General features: G+C 42.3%; 1 protein-coding gene across 4 annotated transcripts; it reads right to left on the reverse strand.

Annotated features, from left to right (window-relative positions):
* Window positions 1-1,320: 1,320 nt before the first annotated feature.
* On the reverse strand, window positions 1,321-27,585 carry si:dkey-118j18.2. 4 transcript variants are annotated; one of them, XM_042298969.1, is made up of 7 exons: window positions 27,499-27,585; window positions 27,206-27,308; window positions 9,471-9,501; window positions 9,274-9,326; window positions 8,952-9,111; window positions 5,659-5,788; window positions 1,321-3,641 (listed from the first exon to the last, which is right to left on the reverse strand). In XM_042298969.1, the coding sequence occupies exons 4-7, from the start codon at window positions 9,291-9,293 to the stop codon at window positions 3,469-3,471; spliced, it is 483 nt and encodes a 160-aa protein (XP_042154903.1). In that variant the 5' UTR covers window positions 9,294-9,326; window positions 9,471-9,501; window positions 27,206-27,308; window positions 27,499-27,585; the 3' UTR covers window positions 1,321-3,468. The 4 variants fall into 4 exon arrangements, with proteins under 4 accessions (XP_042154903.1, XP_042154902.1, XP_042154901.1 ...); XM_042298968.1 differs by lacking the exons at window positions 27,206-27,308; window positions 27,499-27,585 and adding exons at window positions 13,382-13,416; window positions 13,578-13,738; XM_042298967.1 differs by lacking the exons at window positions 27,206-27,308; window positions 27,499-27,585 and adding an exon at window positions 14,067-14,341.
* Between the last annotated feature and the right edge of the window lie 179 nt (window positions 27,586-27,764).

Raw genomic sequence — 27,764 nt, forward strand, 5'->3', positions numbered from 1 at the left:
TACCTAACATTGATTAATGTGAATTGTCAACCAGATGAGATGAATATATAAAATAGCCAAGGGCAATATGTCGTATTCAGAACCTCGGAGAGGAAAGACAACTTAATCTATGTTAGGCTACCTTGAGATAGATATCTGTGGCATGCAATTCGTTTCTAGCTACACTGCTTGTTTGTAAAGTTTCCAACTGAAAAAGTGTAACTTCTTCTCATACATATGCAATTAGTAAGAGGTGTGTTTGAAAATGTGAGTGTATCCCTTTTAGGGGCATTTATTTGTCCTGCCAATTAAAAATAAATAATTGAGTGCAGGCAGCAGTGGCATCGTGCGCTGGGTGAAACTATCACTGCCACCCACGCCTCTGGGAACGGCATTGTCTGTTTACCATTTACTAGTCACTATACATAGCAGTCACCCACCCACGTACCAACACACACCCACCAATAAATAGTATACTGTTTTCAAATCTACTGATCCTAAATAATATGAGCAATCTAAAGCCAATCTGATTAGAATTAGCTCTATCCGTCAAGAGGAAAATAAAACAGATATGCCAAAAACCATAATATAAACTAGCCCTGAGAAACATGGTCAACAGTTGGTGCCTGTAGACTAGGCTACTCCCTGTCAAAAAGACCCTGACAGTGGCTTGGTTGAAATCAAACAGAGCAACACCTCCCCCTAGTGGCTAAAAAATATCACCACTGGTTGAGGGGGAATTGTGGACAGGAACAAAGGGTGTAATTTCAGACCGCACTTAAGGGAATTTCTTGATATCAAGTTTCACCGATAGAGCCCATAGTGGAGGTGTCATAATACCCATAAAACCTCAAGCAGGGGAATGGTTCCAATCATTTTTCCACCATTAATTTTTCCAACAGGGGATTTTAGAAACACTTAAAATAAGGGCTGTGTTTCGTGTAGGCTTACCCTGGGTGATGTTTTGATAGCCATGTAAATCAGACAAGGTGACTTCTATCAAGAAACCATCAGTCTCATAACACTGGAATTGACAAATGGCAGTCACCAAAGGGAGTTTCCAGATATCAAGACATGACTATATCAGCTCTGTCAAGTTTAAAATACGTTGGAAACCCATTTAACAGCAAAAGTTGTTTTTTTTATGTGCACTACATCATCAAGCACAGACATTTATCCAGAAGTCAATTTGATGGAAACTTCTCTGGTTGGAAAATGTGCATATTTTTTTATGGGGATATAGAATATCCGCAGTAAAATCAGTCACCAATTGGATGGAAGCCTAGCTACGGTGAAAAAATGTATTTACGCTGTGAAAAGACAAACACCAGAAACGAGATATGAATGTAATCATATGTTTAATGTACAATTGATTAATCCCCAAAATGTATGAATACCCAACAACAAAATCAAGTCTCAGAAATGCAGAATCAAACTGGGTTAAACTCTCCATAATGCATGTGGCAAGGTTATGAATCTGGGACAGACACACACTGATTTGTCACCACAAAATGGAAGATTATCATAATCATATCATATAACAATATATTTTAAAGTAATTTTAAACTCATCGGCAACCTTTCTATTCTATGCTTAAAGTTATGTTTCAAATGGGTCTCTAGATTACTTCCCTAGATTACTTCCTCCAGGTTCCCCCTGTATTCTTTACTACACATTTTACAACATTGTTATTGTTTGTTTGTCGTTGTAAACACACCAAAAACCTGTTGAAAGGTCATCATGATCAGGCCTGTTAGCTCATCCATTTACAGCCAAGGGAAGGAAGGAACCAGATAGCTGGGATACTAACGGTTCGTCCCAATAATATCTCCTTTCTCCTGAAGTGTGCACTCGCTCACTACTTGCTACAAATCTAAAAGCATTGGATTGGTGGAGGCATGGCTAGTGGGAGTTTCCACCAACTTAGAGCAGTCATTTTCTTCAAATCAGTGAAGGGTAATGAACAAATGCACACTTTGGGAGGAAGGAGATTCAGAGTGAGCTCCAACAGTATTGGGACAGTGTCACATTTGAGTTGTTTTGGCTCTGTACTTCAGCACTTTGGATTTAAAATGATACAATGACTGAGGTTAAAGTGCAGACAGTGAGCATTCATTTGAAGGTATTTTCATCCACATCGGGTGAACCGTTTAGAAATGACAGCACTTTTTGCACACAGTCACCACATTTTAGGGGACCCAACATATTGGGACTATTTCACTTATATGTGTATTAAAGTTGTAAAAAGTTAAGTATTTGGTCCCATATTCACAGCACGCAATGACTACATCAAGCTTGTGACTACAAATTTGTTGGATGCATTTGCTGGTTGTTTTAGTTGCGTTTCATATGATTTGGTGCCCAACAGAAATGAATGGTAAATAATGTATTGTGTCATTTTGAAGTGGATGAAAACACCCTAAAGGTGACAGTCTGCACTTTAACCTCAGTCATTGTATCATTTCAAATCCAAAGTGCTGAAGTACAGAGCCAAAACAACTCAAATGTGACACCGTCCCAATACTTTTGGAGCTCACTGTAATTGGGACATATTTACTGTAACCCCACAGACTGCATTGACACAGCAGCAATCTTCAATGAATGGATATGACTACGGTTAGGAATTACACTGGACCCTAGTTAAACTTTAAGGTCCAGAGTTTTTGGTCAGAAAAAACAACTCCTGGACCCTGGAATGACGCAATAACAGAACAGTTATGACATAAGAATAGCCAAAATGGCATAACCAAGCCACTGACAGAGTGAAGAGGGGATGGAGCTCCGATGGACTGAAGATGTTAGCGATCATTATTGTTCTGTGACTGTACAATAATCATCACATTCAACCACTACATTTTTCCAACATGGTTCTTTCATCTCGTAGATTTCTTGGAAATGCATTGATCTCTCTCAATCTCTAAGGCAAATGCTGTTGGATGTTACAGAATAGTCTCTTTTAAATCCGTTCTGAGAAGGTGCTTAGTATAGAACTCTGATGGGGACACTGGAATGGGTGTCTGGACGCAGCACTAAAGGCCGTCATTGGACTCATTGGATATTGGACGATATTGGACGTTATTGTTGCCTTTATCCTCTCCACTGCTGGCTGTTGTGTAAATCACTCCCTCTAGCCCTCTCTCTCTTGTTCCCATGATGCAGTGGGGTGTTCCAGAGGGAAGAGTTGTCCAGCAGTCAAACTCCCCATCAACTCCACAACATTATATCTTATTATTTATCATATTCTTCATCACAACAAATCACTTTCAAACAGTAGAAAATAGAAAACTGTTTTAAAACCTAGAAAACCAAACCAACAGTCTGCCCTCTCGGTTTAGTGAGTGAGCATAGCTGGCAGGGATCGCTGAGGTGAGAAGGCAGGGAGGAGGACAGCACTTGGAAAGGAGGTAAAGAGTCGGTTGGCATCAGGGTTCGTGATTGGTCTAGCTGGGTCGGTCCTCCGAGTGTGATTGGCTGGAGTTGACAGGGCCCTCATGCCGGTTGGGGCTGGGGGGTGTATGGAGGCGGGGCTTCGCTGATGATGCTAGCAGAGTCTCCACCCTCAGACAGAGGGGGAGGGAGAAGGGCGTGGTGGGAGGGGCGAGAAGTGTCCATGGCGTCACTCTGGGCAACCTCACTATATGGAGGAGGTTTCAGGTCATCAGCTGTGGGGTCAGAGGTTAGAGGTCAATAAGCAGAAATACAGAGCCACGCCATGAACATCTGTGTGCAGTCTAAAGAAAAAAGAAACTGTAAAGAATGTTGCGATGGTCGGCAAACATTCTTAAAACTCAAGTCTCCAACAAATGCTGGGCATCGTTTTTAATTTTAGCAAATAAATGCTGTCCGCTTATAAGCGCCGGGTCAAAAAAGTGAAATGACATGCACAAATTTGACTTGTCTGCTCCAGTAGAATGTCACAGCATTGCCACCTGGTATCAAATGATTGATCCCTGCATGTGAAAACACAAGTCTGTCTGTAAGCAGCGGGGGAAAAAGATCAGTTCTCCCCTTTTGTAACATTTGCAGTGCGTTCTAAATGCAACCACGGTCTTAAATATTTCACAGGGCCACCGGTGACAGAACGTACTAATTACAGTAGCTGTAGAGGAACTTCCGCACCTCGAGTGATATTAAACGACAGCCTCCCATACGTACCGGCCAACTCGGCAGTTGAAACAAATAAATGTCTGGGTTATTAATAGAAGTTTACAGTACTTTGGAATAAAAAAAAATTGGGTACACACAACTTCTACATACCTCTATTTGGCATTGTCCTAGAGAATATAGTTTGCGAAATCAGAGGAGGAAGTAACCACTCAACAGACTCATATCCTCCCTTACCACATCCTGTTACTGTTCAGTGAGCTGGCTAGAACCGGTTTAGGGTAAAGTTGTTCCTAGATGCTGATCTTGGGTCAGTTTAGCATTTTGCCCACTAAGGGTTAAGTTTAGAATTGGGGGAGGGGAAACTGATTCTAGATCTGTACCTAGAGGAGACTTCACTCCTGAGCGCTAGAACGCCGGGCAACAACCCAGTGACAGGAGAACACACTAGCCACACAGGAGGAGGAGGGAAAAATAAGGTACTTTTGACAGTGTATTTATGACAAGGAAAGGGACAGTACCAGGACCAGTGTGTGGGTTTAACACTGACATCAGTTACATGTGTGAGTGGAGGAGGCTCTGTGATCATGGAGAGATCTGAGGGGTAAAGGTGTCTTTGATACACACACACACAATCACTGAGGGTGAGTGATCTAAGCACTGAAGATCTAAGTGACAGTACAGCCAAGCAGGGAAGTCCTCATTCATTTTAAAATGGGGCTACTAGAGCTCGGTTCCTTTACATCTTCGATTTGATTTGATTTGATTTACATCTTGCCTGCTACTGTAGTCAGGAACCACTGATGGCAATAGTGACTGGGATATGAGGGAAAGAACACTCCCCTTTTAAATGTGACGAAGACCATGCTGTTAGAAATAATGATGTAATTGTGTCACTAAAGAGAGCTTCTGGGAAGAGCAAACGATGAGTCATTTTTTGTATCCAGCTCCTGTGTTATGGCTGGATGTGAGTAATCACTCCTTTCAACAGGGTAAGATGGTGGATCTTTGGCAGCAGTGTGGCTGTAACGGGCCTAAAACAAGCCTTTTGGCAGTGGTACCAGATGGCCAGCCAAGCAGTGCTTTTATACTGGGAGATGTGTGCTTTTTCTCTCCTGGGTTGTGTTCACGAGGGACCAAAACGACGCGCACAGACAGAAACGGGGAGGGACTACCTCAACTTGTCCAGTAGGGAACTTGTTGTTGTTGCAAAATGTTTTCTGTTCCAAAACATGTTGAACGGTATACACTAATGAATATAACCCTGTTTGTCCCGGTGGTCTGTAAGGCTGCTGCCTCAAGGCTCAAGACCTCAGCACCAGGATGGCAGAATGAACAACCCCTCTGAAGGAGTTAGCTAAGTGAGCTAAACAGTGGTGAAGACAGGCTTACGGTAGCCTTATTAAGTAGCTCCAATGCAATCTTGAGTAGGCTGTAGTATTTGTGAGAGAAAAGCCCTCAACTCTAAGTGTAATGTTAGCCCCTTCTTTAGATAAGACACGTACGACTTTAAGTGGTGTTTCTATGACCAATTTTCTGCAGTTGTGTCTCGTCACCATATCCTGTATGTGTTACCTCCAGAGACGGCTTCATATGGTGGAGGCATGTCCATGTGAGAGAAGGATGCTGCCGGGGGGAGAGAGGTGGAAGGCTCGCCCACTGACTCCTCATCCTGAACCCCATACCAACTGGGCCAGATAGACGTCTGGGGGATTGGGGGGGAGAAAGAAAGAAAGAGAGAAAGAGAAAAGGAATTAATACCACACACACGCACACTTTCATTCTCAACTGGAGTGTGATGATAAACACAAGCTAAACAGAAGCAAAAGCTCACTAGCGGCCAAAAGACAGAATCTTCACCCTGCATCTCCCAGTCTCTCTCCCTCCCCCTCAAGCAGCGCCCTAAATGGCTCACTATTCCCGATATAGTGCTCAACTTTTGACCAGAGCCATATGGGGCCCAGCCAAAAGTAACGCACTTTATAGGGAATAGGGTGCTATTTGGGACGCACACTGTCTCTGGTCTCCCCCTGGCCTGTCTCCAGAGCCCTTCGGGGAGGCTGCTGCCTGCCTGCTGGAGTTATGGATGGCTCGGGGGCCTCCTTGCTGAACATTCCATTACAATCTAAACAGGGAGTATCATGCTTTAGACTAGAAGACTGAAAGAGGAGACGGGGTGGCAAACAGAAAAGAGAAGGAGGTTGAGGTGAGCCAGAGAGGGGTACTAAAGCAGTGAGGCAGTAAAGGCTTGGAATGGAGAGCAACAGATCATTCAAGCTGCTCACTGGGGTGTCTGAAAAGGACCAGGTGGAATCACAGGGTTAGAACACTCAGCTTTACCTGGGTTCAGTTCTGAGCACAGCTACATTCTGCCTGACATTCTAATTCGTACATTCTAGTTAGGCATGTTAACGGTTAACTGTTAATGGGCGAAAACTATATAATGCTTATTGGTCTATAGGTTCATTTGCATCATTTATTGGAATTCAAATTGGCACGTGTATTTTTCTTTGTCGCCATGCATCTTACTTATCACATGCTCACAGCATAGGGAGCCTAGTTTGAGGAGCGGAATAGCCTATCACCTGTTCTCAAAAAGCTAGTACTGGAGTGAAACAGGCTTCTGTAAGCCCAGTCATTGCGCAACAAATAATTATGAATGAAAATCGAGTGTTAAAAACAGTTGATGGCCACAATTAAAAATAGCTACTATTTTTATTTCTCAATCAACTCCCATTGTTTAGAACAGTGCTTTCGCACGAATTGCATTTTGGCACGTTTTATTAGCTGGTCATTACAGGAGTTGGATGTTCAATAATAGGCTATAGCCTTTTGACTGCAAGGTGATATGCAACAATAGCAAGCCTGTTTCAATTCTAATTACAAATGTCTGTGCATGCATAGTATTTTCTGTTGCTCACGTCATGTTACTGCTTAGATTTTATTTTACAGTTTGTTGACCAGTTAATGAGAGTCGGTTAGTCGGCTGTAAAATTGACTGAAAAGTGCATCCCTAATTCTAATTTCAGCCTAACAGAACTGTAAGGTTTGCTCATCCTGTACAAAAATCTCCAGTTATTTGAACTTGGCTTCCTTGTAGAGCCGTTTCATTTCGAGTCCAAATACACTCACAATCAAAAGCAGAACAGGCTTCTGTTCAAACCAAATGTTCAAATCAGATCAAAGGCAGAGATACTAAAGCACACAGTAGTGTCATTACTGGGGAGAGTTTCCAAGAAGAGCTAGCTAGTGACTGGAATCTCCCCTTAATGACTACAGCCCTCATTCTTAGAATTGGGGCATTTCCGCCATGAGAAAGCTACGCTATAAATAGCTTAAAAAAACTCACTTGGAAGACAAGGGGGACCTATAGTAATTCAGTAAAGCAAAAGGCAAGGACGGTAATAAAGCACAATTGTTATGGTGTGCATGTTGACATTTCACTGCACCTATCCGGTGTTTGTAACAATACAAAAAGGAGACTACTTGCTCTGAGTAGCCTAACGACTTGGGGCCCTGACAAACTTTGAGACACTTGTTTGAGTAACATAGCATTTGCAGTCCTTTATTCACGTAACGGTGCTCTTTCTATCCAGTCAATCAGAAGGATATAGACCTAGGCCAGGATAGTATGGAACCGCTCTGAGCGCTATTAAAAGGGACAGCAGAGGAGTCGGAGAGAGAGATGTTGAATTTGTTCCCTCATAGATCGTTTGAGCCGGGTTTTGATTCATTACTTCCAGGTGTTCTACGAAGAGCTGTTAAACGTGTTCTAAGAACCTCCGCAGAACACAAAGGCAGAATGTACTGGAAGTAGGGCTGATGTCAGTTTCTATAACGCAACCTTGGTTTTGAAGTCTTCTCCCAGACTATGAAAACTATGAAAACATCAAAGTCACGGGTCAGTGGTTCCAGAGATATTAGTCCACAGAGGACAAAAAAACCACAACAGATGGCAACACTTGATGTTTAGGGAGAAGTCCCTGTCCAGTACAACAAAGGAATGCAGAAGTTCCATGAATGTCACTTTGAAAACTCCAGGAAACAAGATGTATAGCGTGGTGGTCCGTCCTCTTCTCTAAGGCACTTCTCTTGCCCCGTCCATCTTAGCTGTTCCTATTGGCTCAGAGACTTTCACAAGCTTGGGTTAGATTTTACAAGTGCTGGACAGTCACCGGTAGAAAAACCTACCCCAACATTGGCTCTCACACATCCATTGTAGCCCTTGCACTGCTTCACAAAGCCATGAGACCTTCCAGAGCCCTGACGTTTCAGCAAGGGCACTGTCTCACACACAAACACACCCGTACGTGCACACAAACACACACAAACACACAGACTACTGATACACATATACATGAGCATACACACCTACTAAACAAAGAGTCAACCTGCTGTTAAACACCACTGGTGGGAAGCTGAGTATTCGACACAGTGAGAAAGCCTCCCATTCTCAGACATTCTGAGTGAAAGTAACCCATCTAAAACCACAAGCACTTTCAGGAACACAAACTGCCAACCCACCAACTCACAAACCTCTGAAAGGGCAACCTTTAGCCACCCTCCTGACCTCTTCTTCTTTACTTAGAGTCAATATGATATGCTTCCCCGCGCATGACTGGAACAAAACAATGTGATTCTAGTCTCTGAATAACCTGAATTAGTAGGTCTGCATCTCAAACTATTTTCTCAGAATGTGTGCCTGAGAACCACGTTGCAGACAGGATGCCACCTCCCCCCAAACCTAGTCAAATTGGTTGCTAATTGGTATACAATTACTTGCACATAATCAGCCTTGTATTATGTCAATCCATGGCCTTGGTTTGATGACCCAATAACACAAATGTCAAAGAACCACTGCTACTTACATTCGGTCTCTCACACGTTTGATGCAGATAGGCCCTCCCTCCCACGATGACTATCTGGGCATTACGAGGGTTGTTGAGGTACGCTGCCAGCTGTCTCTGACGTGAGCGGTACCAGCACACGTAGAAGAAGATCTTGATGATGATGAATACGATGACCACTCTGAAGGTAAACAGAAAGGAGAGAGAAGTAGCAGCAATAATGTCTTATGCTGAAGTTAATGTTGTTCACATTGTAATTCTATCCATCAAATCCTACTGCATCGTGTGAATTGAAGTGAATGCAAAATATGTAGAATAGAAATGCAACTAGCTAGCTACTTACATGTACCAGTACAACTCCATATTGAGATCACTAGTTGCAGGGTATCATGGTCCCTGAAACACAAAACCAAAGCAGTATTTAGACATTTCCAGAGACATAGTCTACTGTGTGTGTTCTTCTAAAACAAGATGACAGAGAGAATTTGTTTACTGTAAACCCAAATGGAAAACTCAGAATGGAAACCATAGCTACATCACCTCTGTGAAGAATAAAGGAGTCCCGTTCAATCTGCAAGACACACGTGGCACAATGTGAGTAACAGTTCAACATCCGATCCAAGGGATGTTGTGTGGTTTTAAACACCATTAACTCGTGGGAGAGGCACTTCAAACTACAGGCTGTTATTTACTCCTCCAACCATGTAGCTGGCCAGCCAAGTAAAACTCAACTCCACCATGTACTTCACATCAACGGAGTTGAGCGGAGACGAGACTGTGTGTACTGTATCTCCGGCTACACCGAGTCGTCGAAGGTCGATACTTCTTAAAAGGACAATTCCACCACTTTATAACCAGTTAATACTCAAATCAAATCAAATTTTATTTGTCACATACACATGGTTAGCAGATGTTAATGCGAGTGTAGCGAAATGCTTGTGCTTCTAGTTCCAACAATGCAGTAATAACCAACAAGTAATCTAACTAACAATTCCAAAACTACAGTCTTATACACAGTGTAAGGGGATAAAGAATATGTACATAAGGATATATGAATGAGTGATGGTACAGAGCAGCATAGGCAAGATACAGTAGATGGTATCGAGTACAGTATATACATATGAGATGAGTATGTAAACAAAGTGGCATAGTTAAAGTGGCTAGTGATACATGTATTACATAAGGATGCATATGTATGCATATGAGATGAATAATGTAGAGTAAGTAACATTATATAAGGTAGCATTGTTTAAAGTGGCTAGTGATACATTTACATCATTTCCCATCAATTCCCATTATTAAAGTGGCTGGAGTTGAGTCAGTGTCAGTGTCAGTGTGTTGGCAGCAGCCACTCAATGTTAGTGGTGGCTGTTTAAATGTCTGATGGCCTTGAGATAGAAGCTGTTTTTCAGTCTCTCGGTCCCAGCTTTGATGCACCTGTACTGACCTCGCCTTCTGGATGATAGCGGGGTGAACAGGCAGTGGATCGGGTGGTTGATGTCCTTGATGATCTTTATGGCCTTCCTGTAACATCGGGTGGTGTAGGTGTCCTGGAGGGCAGGTAGTTTGCCCCCGGTGATGCGTTGTGCAGACCTCACTACCCTCTGGAGAGCCTTACGGTTGAGGGCGGAGCAATTGCCGTACCAGGCGGTGATACAGCCCGCCAGGATGCTCTCGATTGTGCATCTGTAGAAGTTTGTGAGTGCTTTTGGTGACAAGCCGAATTTCTTCAGCCTCCTGAGGTTGAAGAGGCGCTGCTGCGCCTTCTTCACGATGCTGTCTGTGTGAGTGGACCAATTCAGTTTGTCTGTGATGTGTACGCCGAGGAACTTAAAACTTGCTACCCTCTCCACTACTGTTCCATCGATGTGGATAGGGGGGGTGTTCCCTCTGCTGTTTCCTGAAGTCCACAATCATCTCCTTAGTTTTGTTGACGTTGAGTGTGAGGTTATTTTCCTGACACCACACTCCGAGGGCCCTCACCTCCTCCCTGTAGGCCGTCTCATCGTTGTTGGTAATCAAGCCTACCACTGTTGTGTCGTCCGCAAACTTGATGATTGAGTTGGAGGCGTGCGTGGCCACGCAGTCGTGGGTGAACAGGGAGTACAGGAGAGGGCTCAGAACGCACCCTTGTGGGGCCCCAGTGTTGAGGATCAGCGGGGTGGAGATGTTGTTGCCTACCCTCACCACCTGGGGGCGGCCCGTCAGGAAGTCCAGTACCCAGTTGCACAGGGCGGGGTCGAGACCCAGGGTCTCGAGCTTGATGACGAGCTTGGAGGGTACTATGGTGTTATTTACACTGAGTAAATAAAACATTAGGAACATCTGCTCTTTCCATGACATAATGACCAGGTGAAAGCTATGATCCCTTATTGATGTCACTTGTTAAATTAATTTCAAATCAGTGTAGATGAAGGGGAGGAGACAGGTTAAAGAAGGATTTTTAAGCCTTGAGACAATTGAGACATGGATTGTGTGTGTGCCAATCAGAGGGTGAATGGGCAAGACAAAATATTTAAGTTCCTTTGAACAGGTTATGGTAGTAGGTGCCAGGCGCACCGGTTTGAATGTGTCAAGAACTGCAGTGTTGCTGGGTTTTTCACACAACAGTTTCCTGTGTGTATCAAGAACGGTGCACTACCCAAAGGACATCCAGCCAACTTGACAACTGTGGGAAGCATTGGAGTCAACATTGTCCAGCATCGCTGTGGAACGCTTGACATCTTGCCCCGAATAATTGAGGCTGTTCTGAGGGCCTAAGGGGTGCATCTCAATATCAGGAAGGTGGTCCTAATGTTTTATACACTCAGTGTATGTCGCAATATATGTAAAAACATGTGTTTTTTTAATTAAACGATATTCGACAATGGACAATATGCAAGAATTCTACAAAAAACAGCAGTGATCAAATACATTTTCACTAAAATGTCAATAATGTAGTCATCAAAATACATAAATAATTTGAAAACATGAATGTTGAAGTTGTTAAAACTCGAAATATTGTATATTCTGATATTTCGTGATAGGAGCCCAAATGTAAAGTAAGTGCCGTGCTTAGAACGTTCAATTCTGTGAGACAGTCTTTTTTATGAAACCCGTGAAATCGGTGTGTTGATGTGTTCAAATTTGCTCTTTGGTAAGAGTGAGGAATACCCATCGCAGAGTAAGATCGATGTGACTTTGCATTGCCAACAAGTATGGGAAAGTCCTGAGGTTTTACGTTCATCAGATGTCATTGGACTGAAATATAAAAGGTAAAATGTTTCCCCTTCGGTCATTCAGATGTTTTCAGAGACACATAAAAAAACATAGCCTGTCACCAAGTAGAACTTCGTAGCTACATTTTGGTGTATGGGTTATTAGGGATTGGCACCACCCTTTTTCATGATGAGATGCTAGCTGTGTGAGGGAGTGTTTGTTGGCTTGACGCCATTCGCTGACGTAAAACGCTCTTGGTCAGAGGCAGCATTATGTCAGGCTGTATTATGCCAGCAGCGAATTTTGTGTTTGATGGTTTTATTAATTCTACCAGAATGCAGTGATTACAGCCCTACAATCGATAAAAACATTGCTAAATACCAGTGAATTGAAAATGTATTCCATCTATCTTTAAACAAAACTGCGAGGCAAATCACTGTCTCAGTCAAGGATAATTATTTGCTGGAAACAATGCCGTTTATCCTCCCATCACTAGAGTAACTCATCAACACCAAACATAACAATGTCAGCCAACTCTGGTTTATGCTTACCTTAGAAGTAAGCCACAGTATTATTAACAAATATTCATGCTTTTTGCAAAACAGAGTTTGTAACAACTTATGCAATTAGAATGCAACTTTTCAGCAGCAATGTTCCAACATCTAGTGGAAAGCCTTCCCAGAAGAGTGGAGGCTGTTATAGTAGCAAAGGGGGGGGACTCCATATTAATGCCCATGACTTTAGGAATGAGATGTTCGACGAGCAGGTGTCCACATACTTTTGGCCATGTAGTGCATGATCACCCTACCTTAAATTATTTGTCTTAAATTACTGTCAGTAGACCTATGTATTCTATACGGACTCATTTGCATATTAAGTGCCACATTTCCATAATATTGCAATTTAATTTAATACATTTTACTTTTATTTGAATCAATTATGTGTTCTACATCAGCCTTGAAAATGTCCTAACAATATGACCAAACTATCTTGAGATATTGGACAAAACGTGTTAAAATTAAGAATTTGGTGCCATTATTGATTTGGGATTAACATTGACCAGTCTGCGACCTTTTGAATATTTTCTGTTCACTTGAAAAATAAAAATCTCAGCAAAGTCCTATCCTCATGAAATGAAGTGTACTCTGTTCCTGGGAAGCTTCTCAATAACATAGAATACATGAGTAAAACACTAGAACCACTGTTTCATTTTGACCTTTAACACCCAAGTTATATAGATGAAAATGACCGACCATAATTTATTGTATTAGTCATCTCAGGGATCCTGCTGAAAAAACGTAACAGAGAAGCAATTTCTGGTTTTGCTCATCACTAAACAGTCAATAGACATGAAATCATACAATTACACTAAAACTGTTCAGGACATCAGTAAATACTTTATAATAAAGCAAATGTAGAAAGTGTCGGAGTTGACCTTTAAACCCTTACCGTGTACTTGTCCCTCTGTAGCTGCGTGTATTTGTTTGCTGAAATCTATACTTTTGAATAAAACGTTAAACAAATACATCCACGGACTGTTTCCTCATATCGACTGACAGCGGGTGACTCGATGTAGTCGGAGGAGGTCCACTCCGCCCTCTCGTCTCCGTGAACACTAACGCTACATCGTGGAGTTGCGTTTTACTTGGCTAGTAACGTAACTAGCTAGCCTGTCAACTATTAGAAAGCACAGCGAGTTATACAAACGAAAACGGCCAGCTAGCTAGCAAATCAAAAACAGTATAAAGTATCTAGCGTTAGCTAGGTGTTAGATGTATAATCTAGTGAGAACGTATTACAAGGCAAGGGTACTGGCTAGTTAGCTAAAGTAGCTACTAATTAGACTAGCTAGCTAACGTTTGCTAGTCAGTTGTTTACGTCGTGCTAGCTAATAGTAAACTTAGCTAATTCGCTAAAGAGAACTAATAAGTTACTTACCGTATTAGCGGAGTTTATCACCCAGGCTTGTCATTCTGTTTTCATTTCAGCTGTGGCTTGCAGGACATTTTCGAATGTTAGCCAGGTAGCTTTAGTTTAGCGTGAACAACAATTTATTCAAATGCTGTCTATTGTAATCAGCATGCTGAGGTAATCCACTGACTACTTGTCAATTTCCAAAGTTTATTTTCCTTGCAAACATTGCGATTTAAACATTTGTAAGACCGTAAAACGAAAACAAAGAGTAGTGCTTCTTTTATAAAGTATTATGGCAGACTACACCTATTGGTGTATTGCTGCCACCTACTGTATGGGGGACCCAAAATCATACAAAAGACCAAAAAATACATTTTAAAAACAGTCACAGTCCAAATCACATCCATGAACAGGCTCAGGTGCCTGTGAGGTTGGAACATTAATTGACAGGATTCCTTGGAATGCCTCTGCAGTAAAATCCTTGAGTCCCAAAAAAGGTTCAGCGCAATCCCAATGATGCCTATTTTCTCAGATTCCCTCTCTGTTTGCGCTCTACAGTTGATAATCAATGCAATAAACTACAAAGTTCACCTCCTTAACATGCAACATGTCAGAATCCCTCTTTTGACAAGGAATATAATCTGGTGTCTCTACTACTACCATTACTTCTTCAACTTCACTCCTTTCTTCCACTCTTCTCACCAGCTCTGGATAGAATCTACTGGACAGCCCTTATTCTTGCTACATCTGTCTTCACCACCACAACTGCAGCATTTAGGCTCAGCTGGCATATGATATATATACTTGACACATGACCAAATATTTAGCATTTATAACACTGCATGGGTTTGGGCATGAAAGCTCTCACAGGGAATCTCATAAAACCTAAATAAACGTGAAAAGGAAGGGAGAGACTCGTCATCAAAAAACTGTGGAACGGATACAGTGGACTTCCTCACTCCATCCACCATGCTCTCCATAGCCAATGTGAGCAAGACTTTTAAACAGGTCAACATTCACAAAGCTGCGAGGCCAGGCGGATTACCAGGACATGTACTCAAAGCATGCGTGGACCAACTGGCCAGTGTCTTCACTGACATTTTCAACCTCTCCCTGGCCGAGTCTGTAATACCGACATGTTTCAAACAGACCACCATTGTCCCTGTGCCCAAGAAATAGCGAAGGTAACCTGCCTAAATGATTACTGCACTATAGCACTCACATCGGTAGCCATGAAGTGCGTTGAAAAGCTGGTCATGGCTCACATCAACACCATCATGCCAGAAACACTAGCCCCACTACAATTCGCATACTGCCCCAACAGATCCACAGATGACGCAACCTCAATCACACTCCACACTACCCTTTCCCACCTGGTGCCTACAAAGCTCATCACTAACCTAAGACCATGGGACTAAACGCCTTCCTCTGCAACTGGATCCTGGACTTCCTGACGGGCCGCCCCCAGGTTGTAAGGGTAGGCAACAACACATCTGCCACGCTGATCCTCAACATTGGGGCCCCTCAGGGGTGCGTGCTCAGCTCCCTCCTCTACCCTCTGTTCACTCACGACTGCGTGGCCAAGCACCACTCCAACACTATCATTAAGTTTGCTGACTACACAACAGTGGTAGGCCTGATCAGCGACAACGATGAGACAGCCTATAGGGAGGTCAGACACACTGCCAGGACAACAACCTCTCTCTCAATGTGATCAAGACAAAGGAGCTGATCGTGGACTATAGGAAAAGGAGGGCCGAACAGGCTCCCATTAACATCGACAGGACTGAAGTGGAGCGGGTCAAGAGTTTCAAGTTCCTTGGTGTCCATAACTTTTTTTTCCACCGGGAGACTGAAAAGATTTGGCACGTGTCCCCAGATCCTCAAAAAGGTCTACAGCTGCACCATCCAGAGCATCCTGACCAGTTGCATCACAACCTGATATGTCAACTGCTCGGCATCTGACCATAAGGCGCTGCAGAGACTAGTGCGTACGACCCAGTACATCACTGGGACCAAGCCTTCTGTCATCCAGGACCTATATACTAGGCGGTGTCAGAGGAAGGCCCAAAAAATAGTCAAAGTCTCCAGTCACCCAAGTCATAGACTGTTCTCTTTGCTACCGCACGGCAAGCAGTACCGGAGCGCCAAGTCTAGGACCAAAAGGCTCTTTAACAGCTTCTCCCCCCAAGCCATAACTATTTACATTGACCCCCCTCCGTTTTTACACTGCTGCTGCTCGCTGTTTATTATCACATGACAAATGACCTCAACTAACCTGTAACCCCACACATTGACTTGGTACCGGTACCCCCTGTATATAGCCTCGTTATTGTTATGTACATTTGATGTGTTACTTTTTGATTGATTACATTTTTTTTAAACTATAGTTTATTTAGTAAATATTTTATTAACTATTTATTGAACTGCATTGTTGGTTAAGCATTTCACAGTAAGGTCTACTTGTTGTATTCAGCGCATGTGATAAATACAATTTGATTTGAATTCTTCACATAAACTCTTTGCTTTTACTTCTAGCGCCACCTCAGAGATAACACCATGATAAGCGCCCCACTTCGAAGATTTTTTTATTTGACCTTTATTTAACTAGGCAAGTCAGTTAAGAACAAATTCTTATTTTCAATGACTGCCTAGGAACAGTGGGTTAACTGCCTGTTCAGGGGCAGAATGACAGATTTGTACCTTGTCAGCATGGGGATTTGAACTTGCAACCTTCCGATTACTAGTCCAACGCTCTAACCACTAGATCCACACGACACATTCCAATCCACATCCATCTTCTTGAGTCGCAGAGCACGCTCTTTCTGTTCCATAGATATAGTTCTGGAAGAACTTGTCCCGATTGGTGTTTTTAAATCACTGATGAAGGATTTTGAGGCTGATTCCCTGACCTGTCAATGTTTTTAATTTGCTGTTTTATACTCTTGTTAATTCAATGGTTTTTGCTAGATTACTTTTTCATGTCGTCTGTCTGTAATTGTTTTGTAATGACTTGGTGCTGCCTATCTTGGCCAGGGTGCTCTTGAAAAAGAGATTTTAATCTCAATGAGCCCTTCCTGGTTAAATAAAGGTTAAATTAAAAAAATCTATACAAAAAAACGAAATAAGCCCACTTCTTGTTACTCTCATCGACGCCACCTCATCCAACGCATCCACAATTTTAATAGCGACTTCAAACGGATCTCCCACAACCTCGACCCAAAACCCTTACTCCAACCAAAAACTAATCAGAACTATGCATGGAATTAGTAGATTACACTTCCACTTTACTTCTCTTATTTCCTTTTGGATTTACCACTGTAATCCAATTCTTCTCACACTCATCTTGACTCGACATGCCATCTGATGCAAACATACCATCCACTTCTGCCATTTTATGAGTGCAACGTAAAGCACTTTCTATCAGTTCTTCGATTCTTCTTCTATGATATCATGGCAGTCCTTAAACAACTGTTGTTTAGTGTGCAATCAATCATGGTCTGCCAAATTCTGTACTACTAAGAAAATCTAATGAAAAAAACAAATACATCCCTACTAACTTCTACCACATCCTCCCCCTCCCGAGTCGTGTTGATAACCTTACCAGTGAAAGCTATGAAGTTAACTTTATTCACTATCAAAGTGTCCTTTGACACAGCACGTTCATGAGTGCAAGATTTCTGAACAGGTCTGGAAACCATGCCAGGACCAGCAGAAGCACCAACCCGTCAGTAGGTCCACTTACTACAGTAGCAGCCATGGGAGCTCCATCAGTCCGCATTGTAGTTCCACCAATCAGTCATACAGCCTCTGCATATGATACATCATAACTGCTTTTATATCTCTGAGCCTCTCTCTACACCTGGCATCCACCAAATGCTGCACTATGTTCCCTCCCACAATTACAACACTAAACCTTCACATTGCTCCCACATTCACCCCAATCATGTTCCCCTCTACACTTGGCACATCTTTTCTTTCCTTTACACTGAACAGCTACATGTCCCATCTTTGGCATTTTAAACACTGCAATGGAGATGGGCCAAATCCTCTGACATTGAAACTAAGGAATCAAATCTACTTTTCCAGGAGAAACCTTCTCAAACCTCAACAGCACTGATAAGCTTTCACTTCTTTGACTCTTTCCTACTGATCAACCTTTTGCCCTCAATCACTCTGCCTCCCTTCACATTTTATTTGAATTTAATTTTAAAAAGATATTGGGACCCTAGTGATGACTCCCCTCCACCTAGCATAAAAAAAGTATGTCCGGGTCACGGAATTTTGAAACTTTTCAAAATAAAAGTCCCCAGCATAGTAGTAGAAACGTGTCAATAAATAACATGTATTTATTCATGATATAAGAAAAGTTATTCTCTAAATAATAACAATGATTCATATTTGCTCATATTTAAATGACATTTTCATTAAATGTGGGTTTTTAAAACATATTCCGAGGTAAAAAATAAATGCCCACAATGCTAATCACTGTATATGGAATACATATCGACTTATAGAGCAAAAACTATTCTGGGTGCCGCAGTAAAAGTATTATAGGGAATACTTAGTGGGGTCTGTACAATGTATATGGTGTCATTATATGGGGCTCTGAATAATACCGAGTGTTGCTGGCCTTTTACTCCACCTATTCCATTGGCCTCAACTGTATATGGAATACATATTGATTTATAGAGCAAAAAAAATAAAAGTTTGACCAGCAACACTCCCTATTATTCAGAGCCCCATGAAATGATACCATATATACCACAGGAGGTTGGTGGCACCTTAATTGGGAAGGACGGGCACGGCTGGAGGGGAATAAGTGGAAAGTTATCAACAACATCTAACATATGGTTTCCATGTGTTTGATACCATTCCATTTGCGACGTTCCAGCCATTATTATGAGCAATCCTCCTCTTAACAGCCTCCACTGATATATAAATTCTACAGACCCTTCTGAGTACTCCACAACAGAATATATAATAGGTTTTTCTCTATAAGCCAATGTGTAATGTGCTGTGGCCAATGTAATGGGCTGAGTAAAAGATCAGCAACACTCCGTATTAATCAGACCCCCATGAAATGACACCACATATAGATTCTACAGATCCTGTACTCCCCACCCCACTTTTACATCTGCACAAAAAATTATTTTCATGTACAGCTCTAGATTGGTACCGTATAGTGTCCAGGCACCCGATTTTAAGCCATTTGACCACAGTAAAAGGCCAGCAACACTCAGTATTATTCAAAGCCCCATGAAATGACACCATATATAGATTCTACAGACCCTACTAAGCATTTCCAACCCCACCTTTACATCAGCACATATAATAATTTTTTCCCCTATAAGCTAATATGTAATTTATAGTCTTACAGTGTATTGCATTGGGACTAAAGGGATGGGTGGAGTAGAAAGGGCTGCTGGGTATTTAGATGACAGTCATTCAAGAAATAACACCATACATAGACTAGATTAATAGGGTCTATGGAATATTATGATCTTTACATTCATTTACTTAAGCTCCAACCATTTCTCAATGTGCTCCACCTTATAAAATTATGTGTCTTATATAAAGTACTAGTTATTTTCCCAGATTTAGTTATAATTTTGTAACATTATTTTAACATTATGCACTATGCACAAATTCTAGATTTCACATACAAAGCATTTTACCGCAGACTTGAATTATGTTGGCAAAATCGTGAAACCGGAAGTGAATGTTGCTGCCATGACACTAATGCACTTTCTTTTGCTACGTTCAAACCAAGTGGGAACTCGGAACTCCAAAATTCCAATGGAAATTCCAACTCGGGAACTCGGTAGCTCCGAATTTCCGACCTTAAGATCCCTGGCGTCATGATTTTACCTCGTATTTTTCAGAGTTTGCAGTTGTTTTGAACACGCCATTAAGCACCCATTTGTTTGACTTCCTCCTACCTAGGCTGCAGTCCAAATTCAAAATAGACAGCCCTCGGCCCTAAAGCCTCAGCCCTTGAATTACATTTTACATCGTCACATCCGAGTGTACCTTAAATGTCCCTTGCCCAAGCGAGGGAGAGTGATTATCGAAGAGGCATCAAAGGCATTTAGCCCGTCTGGTAGGCTCGCTTCACTGCGCAGCTCGCGGCTGGGTTTGTAGTCCGTAATGGGTTTGTTGTCCGTAATAGTCTGCAAGCCCTGCCACATCCGATGAGAGTCAGAGCCGGTGCAGTAGGATTCAATCTCAGTCCTGAATTGATGGTTTGTCTGAAGGCATAGCTGTATTTCTTATAAGCATACAGATTAGTGTCCCACTCCTTGATAGCGACAGCTCTAGCCTTTAGCTCAGTGCGGATGTTGCCTGTAATCCATGACTTCTGGTTGGGATATGTACGTACGGTCACTGTGGGGACGACGCCGTAAATGCACTTATTGATGACTGAGGTGGTACATTCCTCAATGTCATTGGATGAATCCCAGAACATCTCTATTTTGGTTTGGTCAGGGTGTGATTTGGGTGGGCATTCTATGTTCATTTTTCTATGTTTTGGAATTTCTTTGTTTTGGCCAGGTATGGCTCTCAATCAGGGACAGCTGTCTATCGTTGTCTCTGATTGGGAAGCATACTTAGGTAGCATTTTCCCAACTGTGTTTTGTGGGTAGTTGTTTTCTGTTTAGTGTTCTGCACCTGACAGGACTGTTTCGTTTCTCACTTTGTTATTTTGTTCTAGTGTTCAGTGATAATAAAAATCATGAACACTTACCACGCTGCGCTTTGGTCCGATCCTTCTTCATCAGACGACCGATACAACCATCTCTGCAGCACTGCATCAATCAGGCCTTAATGGTAGAGTGGCCAGACGGAAGCCACTCCTCAGTAAAAGACACATGATAGCCCGCTTGGAGTTTACCAAAAGGCACCTAAAGGACTCAGTCCATGAGAAACCTGGTCTGATGAAACCAAAATTGAACTCTTTGGCCTGAATGCCAAGCGTCACGTCTGGAGGAAACCTGGTACTGTGCCTACCGTGAAGCATGGTGGTGGCACCATCATGCTGAGGGATGTTTTTCAGTGGCAGGGACTGGGAGACTAGTCAGGATCAAGGGAAAGATGAACAGAGCAAAGTACAGAGATCCTTGATGAAAACCTTCTCCAGAGCGCTCAGGACCTCAGACTGGGGCGAAGGTTCACCTTCCAACAGCACAACGACCCTAAGCACACAGCCAAGACAATGCAGGAGTGGATTCGGGACAAGTTTCTGAATGTCCTTGAGTGTCTCAACCAGAGCCCAGACTTGAACCCGTTCAAACATCTATGGAAAGACCTGAAAATAGCTGTGTAGCGGGTATTGTGTGTAGATTGACAAGGGAATAAATGTATAATAAGGCTGTAACGTAACAGAATGTAGAAAAAGTAAAGTGGTTTGAATACTTTGCGAATGCACTGTCTGTCTAGTGGTAAAGAGAAGGGTCAGATCTATAGTCTCAATTCACTTAAATGCATCAAATACCTTTTTACGTCTGTTTCTGCCAGAAAAGACATTCTAGCATATTGTTTCCCTATCTATGGTATCCAGCTTCTCCTGGTGGATATGGCAGACTGCTTTGTCTTATTGTTGTTACGTCGTCAACCTCCATGGCAACCAAATGAAATCAGAATGCAGCGACAACATTTGTTATAGCACTTGGGCTACTGTCAACAAAGATGATGAGCTGAACCGATAGTTCCAATCTGTGTGCGGTGTAAATTTCTGTGCAAAGTGCTTTAGCAGACTGCATTGTAACTCATATTCCAAATTCTCACCTGATAACCTGTTTGTCCTCTCCCTGTGCCCTAACATGGGTGGTGCTCTCCTTCTCTCTACTGACTGTCTCTGAACCCTGCCAAAACAACCAAATGAAATGCAGGCAACAACTGTTTTGTTATAGCACGGGCTACAGTCAGCAAAAATGAGGAGTTGAACTGAGTGCCTTATAACTCAAATTCTCACCTGATGATCTGTTCGTCCTCTCCCTGCCTCAATGTGGGTGGTGCTCTCTCTCTCTCACTCTCTCTATTGCCTGTCTTTGAACCCTGCCATAATCCTATTACCAAATACCATTATCATATGACAAAAATGGCTGGCCTTAACAATGATGTGGTTAGCTTATTAACATGAATTAGATACATCATTTAGCTCATAAAAGCAGTATTTACTGACAATAGGTATAGCTAGCTAGCTGACTACATAGTGCCCATTTATTGTGAATTGTGAAACTATTGTGTAGTTTGCTAGCCAGCAAGTTATGTAGCCATTCATTAATTAACTTACAGTCCACCTGCAATCCCCCAAACATGTTATGTTCTGCACTTTTCTCCTCTTTTGCATTGGTACCTTAAGGGCACTAGCTACTTTTTCAATAAGGTGAACACTGACTCAAATGAGTGATGCTCATCTGAAACTGCAGTTGACAAGAAAAAGGGGAAGATCTGGATACTGTGCTAGCTTTGGTGCTAGCTCAGCTAGCTAGCTAATGTTAGCCTAGCTAAAATAGCCAAACTAGCATCGCATCACTCGCTATAAAACTCTTTTGACACAATATTATGTCATCACCAATAGTATGCTAGTTACACAACAACATAGGAATGCATTTATGAAATGTTCATAAACTTTTACTCGTTTTGAACTTTCAAAATATTTATTTATACATTGGAGCACTCCTGAATATAGGGGAGAGATCTGTCTATAAAGAGATGTTCTGCTTTTTTGACACCATATTCCACAAAGCAAGTCCTGCAGGCTCTAGTTTTATATTATCAGGATTATTGTCCAGTCAAATGATCAAGTGCTGCAAAGAAAGACCTAGTTAAGCTGTAGCTGGCCCAGAACTGAGTGGCATGTCGTGCGCTTCACTGTAATCAGAGGGCTAATATTAATACCATGCATGTCAGTCTCTATTAGCTGAGAGTTGAGTAAAGACTGACTGTGTCACTTGTTGTTTTTATAAGAAACATTAATGTTTTGGAAATTCCAAATTGTTTGCATAGTTACACACAGCACTGACACACACTTACCCCACCAGACATTTTCACAGTTCCAGAACAAATTCAAGAAAACATACAGTATTATACAGGGCCATGAGTTCATGGAACTCCCTTCCATCTTATATAGCACAAGTGAACAGCAAACCTGGTTTCAAAAAACAAATAAAGCAACACTTCACAGCACAACACCTCTCCCCCATGTGACCTACTTGTTGTGTGTATGTACGGACATGCATGTGTAAATGACAGATGTACACACACACACACACTAAATGTTCATGTTCTTAAGTGTATGTCAATTGTAAAGTATTTTGTCTATAATGTTTTTTTAATTATGTGTTGTACCCCAGTAAGACTAGCTGTTGCCATTGGCGTCAGCTAATGGGGATCCTAATAAATCAAATCAGAATTGTCGCAAAGTCTAATTTAAACCATCCCAAACTAAAGATGAATTGTGCCAAAATTTTAAAAACTTTGTTTATTTTTACGTTTTGATATTATAACATGGGTCTACTCTAGAACTCACAGTGATTAAAAAGGCTAATAAGAGTACTATTGAAATAGATTTTAAAAAAGTGCCTCTAAAAAGGTCTACATTGGAATAATATTCAAATATATTTTCCATAAATGTACAGATAACTGACTAAATTAAGGAAACACTTCAGTCAATTTTTATTTTAAATTTTCATTTATACAGGTTTTTTCTCATTGAGATAACATCTCTTTCCAAGAGAGACCTGGTCCAATAGCAACAGAGGGAACAATGTTTCAGACAAAACAACTTACATACACTAACAAAACATTAAACAAAACTATAAACACACATACAGTACAACAAAAACATTTTACATTAAAAACACAAACGTCTTGACTATAACTGCCTTGGAAGTGAGGGATCTAACATTAAGTAGCCCTATTTTGAGACGTGAGATATCACAATCTCTTTCAATAATGACAGGAATGGAGGAGGTCTTTATTCCAGTGTGATTGCTAAGGCGAACACCGCCATGTTTAGTTTTGCCCAACCTAGATCGAGGCACAGACACGGTCTCAATGGGGATAGCTGAGCTGACTACACTGACTGTGCTAGTGGCAGACTCCACTAGCACTCCACAGCTGGCAGGGTGGCTAACAGGCTGCAGCCCGGCCTGCATCCTATCTCATTGTGGAGCTAGAGGAGTTAGAGCCCTGTCTATGTTCATAGATAAGATGAGAGCAACCCTCCGTCACTCCTTAGCAAGCCAGGCTTGGTCTCGTTTGTGGGTGAGTCCCAGAAAGAGGGCCAATTATCTAATAATTCTATCTTTTGAGAGGGGCAGAAAACAGTTTTCAGGGCCTCTCGGGTGGCGCAGTGGTTAAGGGCGCTGTACTGCAGCGCCAGCTGTGCCACCAGAGACCCTGGGTTCGCGACCAGGCTCTGTCGCAACCGGCCACGACCGGGAGGTCCGCACAATTGGCCTAGCGTCATCCGGGTTAGGGAGGGCTTGGCCGGTAGGGATATCCTTGTCTCATCGCGCACCAGCGACTCCTGTGGCGGGTCGGGCGGAGTGCACGCTAACCAAGGTTGCCAGATGCACTGTTTTTCCTCCGACACATTGGTGCGGCTGGCTTCCGGGTTGGATGCGCGCTGTGCGGCTTGGTTGGGTTGTGTATCGGAGGACGCATGACTTTCAACCTTTGTCTCCCCCGAGCCCGTATGGGAGTTGTAGCGATGAGACAAGATAATAGCTACTAAATCAATTGGATACCACAAAATTGGGGAGAAAAAGGGAAAAAACATTTTTTTTACAAAAGAAAAGAAAACAGTTTCAACCAGCGATTGAGTCGTGAGACTCTGCTGTAGAGCTCATCACTGAAGTGTAATACGGGTAATGTGGGGCGGCAGGGTAGCCTAGTGGTTAGAGCGTTGGACTAGTAACCGGAAGGTTGCAAGTTCAAACCCCTGAGCTGACAAGGTACAAATCTGTCGTTCTGCCCCTGAACAGGCAGTTAACCCACTGTTCCTAGGCCGTCATTGTAAATAAGAATTTGTTCTTAACTGACAAATAAAGGTTAAAATAAAATTAAAAAATGGAGTCGCTGACGACTAGGTTGTTCAATTTGTCAGAGCAATGGTGAGAGGCTTCGGCGTCTCAGACCCCATAACGGGTGGAGGACAGAGAAGACTGACTGACTCGTTGCTTAAAGGGGAGAACCGGTTGAAAGTTTCTGTCAGCTGAATGAGCGACACCGGTTTAGCATTTCCTTCCAGAAGCCATGAGAAAATTGTCCGGCTGCGAGGGGATTTATACTAGTATCTGTACTTATTGGTGGTACAGACGCCGTTTCATCCCTTCCTACACTTAAAATTACGATTGCGTCTGAAGTTGGGCTTGCAGCACAGCTATCCTCGTTCTCCTGTAGATTGCAATGATGAAGGCATCTCCCCATTAAGCAACGAGTCAGTTACTACTTAGCTTCGGCTGGTGGAGATCGTGTAGAACCATGTCCAGATAAAGCGTCCCGGGGGAAAAAGTTGAATGAAAAATATAAAACGGTAATTAAAAAAGGTAAAAACTGTAAAGTTGGCAGGTAGCAAAGAAACATTAGCAACAAACCATCTCTGCAGCACTCCACAAATCAGGCCTTTATGATAGAGTAGCCAGACGGAAGCCACTCCTCACGACAGCCTGCTTGGAGTTTGCCAAAAGGAACCCAAAGGGCTCTCAGACCATGAGAAACAAGATTCTCTGGTCTGATGAAACCAATACTGAACTCTTTGGCCTGAATGCCAAGCATTACATCTGGAGGAAACCTGGCACCATCACTACGGTGAAACATTGTGGTGGCAGCATCATGCTGTGGGGATGTTTTTCAGCGGCAGAGACTGGGAGACTAGTCAGGATCGAGGCAAAGAAGTACAGAGAGATCCTTGATGAAAACCTGCTCCAGAACGTTCAGTACATCAGACTGGGGTGAAGGTTCACCTTCCATCAGGACAACGACCCATAGCACACAGCCAAGGCAACACAGGAGTGGCTTTGTGACAAGTCTTTGAATGTCCTTGAGTGGCCCAGCCAGAGCCCGATAGAACATCTCTGGAGAGACCTGAAAATAGCTGCGCAGCAAAGCTCCCCATCCTTCCTGACAGAGCTTGGGAGGATCTGCAGAGAAAAATGGGAGAAACTCCCTAAATACAGGTGTGCCAAGCTTGTACCGTCATAGCCAAGAACACTCAAGGCTGTAATCGCTGCCAATGGTGCTTCAACAAAGTACTGAGTAAAGGGTCTGAACATTTGGTAAATGTGATATTTCAGGCTGTAAGGTAACAAAATGTGGGAAAAGGCAAGGGGTCTGAATACTTTCCAAATGCACTGTACTTTGTATCCATCATTTACTCAAGTGTTTCCTTTATTTTGGCAGTTACCTGTATATTAAATGAGATATGAGGTCCAGATATAAAGCAGACCCAAATCTATAACAGCACTTGAGTAAATACTACATGAACTGGGAGTCAAAGACAATGAATGATCTCCTTTGGCAGTATGGTATGTTTAAGCCTGCATACTGGTTCAAGTTGGTTCAACACCTTGGACAGATTTAGGATGAGACTCCTGCTGCTCTCTAGGCTGATAGGTGGTGGAGTGACAGCTTTTTCCAATGTTCTTTTCCGGGCATGCTACAAGCTAGGTAGAAACGCCATTGTCATATAATCTGTTCATTTAATCACTGGTAACAATCCACGTGCTTCATGAAATATGATTGCATCTGTTATGTTAAAGTTTGATGGTAAAGATCTGCTTGTTCAGTTATCCATAATTGCTAATTGTCTACCTTGAATTTTGGCTTGTATTTCAACGTTCCTTAAATTTGGAACCCAGAATTAAATTGCATGTGTACTCTGCTAGTTTATTTAGAGGGTCATTTATTTAAAAAAAAACATTGTTTTTGGCTGATCTGAATTCCAAATATTTTGCAGCTTCGGAGTGGTGTGCTCCTTTCTGTTGAATGAGTAGGACCATGTAAAATGTTTGACCACCTGACCCATGACACAAACCTTATACTACAGGGACTTTCTCAGCAATCATGATGTAAATACATAAACACAGGTGCATGGCCACTAAGGTTTAATCAATTATTTCCTTCTGTTGTAACTGCCCAGTTAGCCTGCTCACCCGGGTTAGTTGGTTCAGCTCCTTGGACCACTCCAGAATGAGACTCCTGCTGCTATTGAAGTGATGCAGTTACCTCTTCTATCACCACTCTCTTCTGAGCATGCTGCAAGGAAGGAAGTACAGCCATATCTGTTCATATCACCTGTGGTAACAGTCTTGATGTGGAGGTTTGTATTTTTTTAATATGTCAAAGTTTGTCAATGAACAGCTTCTTGACTTAGTATTTTCTGTTGTTGATGTAATGCATGACTGGGACAGTGTGTGTTTATGTGTGATTGTGAATATTGTCATACCTTACTGATATCCTTCACCTCCTTGGCCAGTTCTTTGATGAGCTGAAAACATGCTTCTGTCGTGCAATCCACAGTTAGGTTAGTCTGACGGAAAGACTGACACAACCAGGCAAGTTAACATTTAACAGAGCTTGTTATCATCCACTGACATAATCATGCTTGAATTGGTGGACATTGATGCCCTTTAAACTGCTCTAATACAACTGAACCTTGATCTCCAGTCTTCCTGGCACAGTGAAGACAAGACTATGGAGTGTAGCAACGCA

This window comes from Oncorhynchus tshawytscha, linkage group LG16 (assembly GCF_018296145.1).
Source record: "Oncorhynchus tshawytscha isolate Ot180627B linkage group LG16, Otsh_v2.0, whole genome shotgun sequence".
Lineage (NCBI taxonomy): Eukaryota > Metazoa > Chordata > Actinopteri > Salmoniformes > Salmonidae > Oncorhynchus > Oncorhynchus tshawytscha.

What these genes read in the sequence shown, in the direction of transcription:
- si:dkey-118j18.2 (XM_042298969.1), bottom strand. Translation starts at nt 9,293, where the DNA reads ATGGAGTTGTACTGGTACAT. An exon ending in ATGGAGTTGTACTGGTACAT is followed by an intron (nt 9,112 to 9,273) that starts GTAAGTAGCTAG and finishes GTTTACCTTCAG; the next exon opens with AGTGGTCATCGTATTCATCA. An exon ending in ATATGAAGCCGTCTCTGGAG is followed by an intron (nt 3,642 to 5,658) that starts GTAACACATACA and finishes CTGACCCCACAG; the next exon opens with CTGATGACCTGAAACCTCCT.